This window comes from Notothenia rossii (genome assembly GCF_949606895.1).
Source record: "Notothenia rossii genome assembly, chromosome: 11".
Taxonomy (NCBI): domain Eukaryota; kingdom Metazoa; phylum Chordata; class Actinopteri; order Perciformes; family Nototheniidae; genus Notothenia; species Notothenia rossii.
In genome coordinates, this window is record NC_136910.1 from 53,824,783 (window position 1) to 53,829,932 (window position 5,150).

The following is a 5,150-nucleotide window of genomic DNA, read 5'->3' on the forward strand; positions in this document are numbered from 1 at the left end:
TGTGTTTTTTTGATTAAATAATGTGCAAAGTTGTGCATAATAACAAGATTTCAATGCGATCAGTCATCTTAGAGCAACGGGAGTGTGCTGAATCAGAGCAGCTGATTAATTTGCAAACACAAACACTTGAAAACCATGAAATTAACTCCACATGAAGAATTGTGCGGGGATCATTAGTGTCAGTTTGATCCTCATCTCAGTGGATCTAATGTGTTTGTGCTCTACACACTCATCCTGAAGGCTGGTGCCCATTGATTAGAGAGAGCCGTGGCCCTCGGCCCCTGACATCAGTTCTCTGCACCTCTCACCCCCCCCCACTTAACTGTGACCCCCAGAAACAGACCCCCACAGTTGTGTTTACGCTTAGTTCACAAAATGGATCCATGTTTTTCTCTTCTGGCGTACAGAGATGCTGGGAAAATGTCTTCCTTCCTCCCACTATCTTCCACAATGATAAGTTCACTGTGTCCCATTTAGTTGTCAATGTGGAGGCCAACTTACATTTCTTAAACTGATGGATTACAGATACAGAATAGCAGACTTTCTTTTATTTTCCACTTGATTTCAGAGTGATTAAAATTCACAGGACACTATTTTGAAGAACTGACGCCAGTACTGATTTAATAACAAATGACAGACTTTTTTTGTTTGGCATCAGAGCAGTAAGAAATGTGACAGATTGTAAATAACAGCTATTTAAGAATGATTAAGAATTCAAATGTGCAGAATGGAAGGGTAGCAAAACGCCAAAAGTGCATAATAAATCAATAAAGCCGTAGTCTTTGAAAGGCTACAAGTAAAGTATACATCTTTTTTTCTGTCTTACAGTAAAGGAAAATCAGGCATAAGCAACATAATGCATGGTGGTTATAAGTACTGTGTTAAAACGATCTGCTACCACCAGAGACATTTTTTGGATTAAGCCCACAAAACTACTTGGTTGGGTCGATGAAAGAAAATATGATTTTGGGGACATTTAGCCCCAATGTCCTATATATTTTCTCTTACCAGCATTGCTATTTATCCATCTAGATTGTTTAGGTGTGAGCTGCTGAGTGTAACATGTTGGTTGTAGAGGCTATATCTGCTTTTTATCCAATATGAAGGAACTAAATGGAGCTCTGCTTGTCGTGCTCAAAGCGCCACAGAAATCATTTTCTAAAAACTCAACAGCGATGTCTCTTTCCGGAAATCATGACCCAATTACTCAAAATAATCCACTGAGCTTGTTGTGACCAGTTTTAAGTAGGAAGTATTTTTCTTTTCACTATATCACTGCACAGAAAAGAAAAAAAGAATCCCTTTTTGGAGAATAAAGAAGGCAACAATTGTCCTGTTTCCACAGCTAATGGTGGGGGGATCGTATAATACACCTATGGTTCCACTCTCTGATTTACAATTCAAGTTTCCCCTCCTCACACCTCACCTTTGTGTGCTCGGTTGTACAGGATTTGGATGTCCTCTATTACCTGGTCCAACCACGTATTTTCTCCTCCAACCTTTATGCAGCAGCCCTGTACAACCAGTAGAATTAGCCATTACAGCATCAAGAAATAACATGATTCCTCAATGGCTTCCTTTCCACCAGGGACGGAGTAGGACTGAAGTAGATAGATAGATAGATAGATAGATAGATAATTTTTTAATTTTGTCATTGTACAGGTACAACGAAATTGCAGTGAACTCAAGGTGCCAACACGCAACAACAAGACAATATAAAAACAACAAGACACTATAAAAACAATAAATGGGATTTAAATAGACATGATAGGGAATATGTACATAAATAAATAATAAATTAAATTGCACGATTCCCCTCGTATTGCACGGAAGGCTTATATAATTTAAATATTAGCAGCGTTTAGTGCACATACAGTATGGCCCTGGGCAGTGGCGAAACTACCAGGGTGGCATGGGGTGGCAGCCGCCACCCCTGAAAAGGGGTCTGCCACCCCACCTGCCACCCCAGTCAAAAAATACCAACTGATGATTTATTGGATAATTATTATTAATATTGTTTTAAGATCAAAACAAATTCAAAACAATCCAAAATCGATGTCAAACTGCAGAATGTCAAATTTGAAAAAGAAACTTGTTGGTGCACACCCCCCCTCCTCCCCCCATCACGAATGGTTGCATCCATATCGCAGAATCTCTTTGCCTTGACGTGGAGTCAGCGCAGACACAAGCTGTCAGATGGAGTCTGTTCACAGGTGGGTAACGTCAAAGTGTAATGTGATTTCGAAACGTTTATAATTCCTCATAGATGGAAGGCGCTGTACAAAATAAACTATTATTATTATTATTAGAGATATGGTACTAGTAACTGGTAGTTTCTGGATGAATATGCTGTGTTGTTATCGATTTCAGAATTAACTACCGAGTGATGAGGCTAGATAGCTATTATGTGGCTAACCCCTAGCTACGTTTTACCTCATGTCACGGTTAGCCACAAGATAGCTTTTGAAGCCAGTTCGGTAACTAGCTAGCTGGTGCTAGCTAACTGAATAACGTTGATAACTAGCCAGCTACTGGCAAGCCTTTGACATTTTGAACTGAAACCAAGTGATGTTGTGGCATTTCATATCATTGTAGTTCTATGAAACGTTCTTAACAAGTTTGCTATTTGGCGTTAGCTAGTATGCTAGTGGTGGCTAAGGCTAGCAGAATTTCTGTGTGTAGCATCAGAAAGGCGAACCTTAACGTTACATGTAAACTTTAATGTATGTTTAACATAAAAACTTTAATTTATGTTTGAATATGACTTGTTTCAATTATAGGAAGGCCATGTTGTCAACCACAAAGAGGAAGGGTGACATCAGGAGCTTCATCCTCACAAAGAAGCAGGTTAGTGATGTGAGGGAGCATGAGGGTCCAAGTGCAGACAGCCTCTGCCACTCGAAGCTTGAGGCTAGAGCGGGAAGGTTAGTTAGCTAGTTCAGCTGGTCCTCGTGGTATTGTAGCCCAGTGCTATATTTTCCTTTTATTTTCTTTATGTTACAAAAAAGCTGGCTAACTATTAAGGTGGCATAGCAGAGGTTGCTTATTTAAAGGAGTAAAGCATTTCGGTAATGCAAAATATGCATTAGGTAGGTAATTTCATTGATGCAGAGAGAAACCTTTTATTTGAAATATTTTTATTTGACTGTAATTTCATTTAATATTTACATAGTAAACACTTTCTACTTTTATATAAAAGGGGGATATTTGTGATTTCATTGCATTTACTATAAGAGTAATGAAAGGTATTTTAAATTGGCTTAATTTAGGTTAAAATAAGGGATACACTACTACACTACAAAACTTAACATACAATCGTATAGATTACCACATAGTTTGTGTGGTCAGTTAAAAGAACTTAGGAAGTGTCCCAGTTAACAATTTAGTTAATTACATTGCTACAGTATTTCTATTTTCAGGATTTCCACTTTTTGTCACAGCCCAGTAAATGTGATCTTATATTTCAATATACCACCACAAGTAGTGATATTTTAAACGAAGCTACAGTGCAGTAACATTAGGGCTAATGTATTATGTTAATGGCCTACTTTTTGTGTAAAATAGGCTACAGATCAGAAAAGAGCAGGAGAGAGCGAGCCCGAGGCAGAATCTGCCAATGCAGAGAGCCAGTTCATTGAGATGGAGGTGGAAAAGATCTGCGTAGCTGGTCAGTATGTTTTTGTTGTTGTGTTATGGTCCAGTTGTGTTCACTCCTTACGTTTGAGAAACTCCACTGCCGTTGGTGTGTGAATGGGTAAATGAGAAGCCATTGTAAAGTGATTTGGGTACTGTTAAATGCAAATAAAGTGCTATAAGTGTGACATTGACCATCAGGGTTATTATTATTATTATTATTATTATTATTATTATTGCTACCTATAGTATCTTATTTTATTTTATTTTTCTCCTACACAACAAAAAAATACCCCAACAGAGACCTTGGAGTGCCTTGATCCAGAGCCAGAGCCTGAGCCAGAGCCAGAAAGTGTCAATGATGACTGTGCAGAGAGACAATCTGAGACAGAAGTGGAAGATTGTGCAGCTACAGCTGGTCCTCATGGTATGTTTTTTGGTGGGTGGGGGGTTCCATTCAAGTGTTAGCTCCTTACGTTTGAAAAAAAGCTACCACAATTGGTGTGAATGTGTGTGAGAATGGCTTAATGAGAGGCCATTGTAAAGTGTGTTGGGTACCGTTAGTTGCAAATGAAGTCCCATATGTGCAGTCCATTTACCATTTGGATCAAATACATATATCAGCACAGAATTAGTGACATTTTATCAAAGCCACAGTACAGTAAATGCCATGTATGATTTGAATCAATGTAGATCAATCAATGTATCAATGAATCAATGTAGTTAATCAATGTATCAATGAATCAATGTAGTTAAATACATCTTGGGGCTTATCAGGGTAGTTATTATAGAGTAACTTTCCCTCCTTATTTGATCTTTTTCCAGACATTTCCAAACACAGAGGGGATGGGCCGACACAACCATCGCTGGAGAGCTTTCCCAAGACGATGCAAGGTTGTGCAAGGAGAAGTTTCCATGCTGACTGGTACAAAATGCATAACTGGGTGGAATACTCACAGTCAAAAGACGCAGCATATTGCTTTGCTTGTAGACACTTTTCTTTACCTAATGCCTCTAGGACTGTGTTTACCTCTATGAATGGTTATTCTAACTGGAAGAAAGCTACATTTAAGGACAGTGGATTTTGTTCACATGCTAAATCAGAGAGCCATGTTAATGCTATGTTTGCATGGACAGAGAATAAGAAAATGCTTGACAGAAACTCATCAATGTTAGGAATGATGGAAGAGGAGTCAAGTAAAAAAGTAATCGAAAACCAGAAATATATACGCACACTTGGTGAAGTCCTGTTGTTAACTGCCACTCAAAACATTTCCCAGCGTGGTCACCGGGAATCATCCGAGGCGGACAATAGAGGAAATTTCCTAGAATTGTTGGATCTCCTGAGCAAGCATGATCCGTTTTTAAAAAAACGAATGGAAAATCAAGCAAAAAATGCAAAATACACAAGTAGCCTGATACAAAATGAAATACTGCAGTGTTTAGCAGATATGGTTAAAGAGGAGATGATCAAAGAGGTTAAAGAGAGTGCACAATTTTCTGTTCTTGTTGATGAA

At 38.5% G+C, this 5,150-nt stretch overlaps 1 protein-coding gene across 1 annotated transcript; it reads left to right on the forward strand.

Moving 5' to 3' along the window:
* Window positions 1–2,787: 2,787 nt before the first annotated feature.
* LOC307025334 (uncharacterized protein) lies at window positions 2,788–4,948 on the forward strand (the record flags this gene model as incomplete). The annotated part of the gene is made up of 5 exons (XM_079659969.1): window positions 2,788–2,847; window positions 3,565–3,667; window positions 3,935–4,060; window positions 4,459–4,830; window positions 4,914–4,948. 5 exons carry the CDS (start codon window positions 2,788–2,790, stop codon window positions 4,946–4,948), a joined length of 696 nt encoding a protein of 231 aa, XP_079516095.1.
* Window positions 4,949–5,150: the final 202 nt, after the last annotated feature.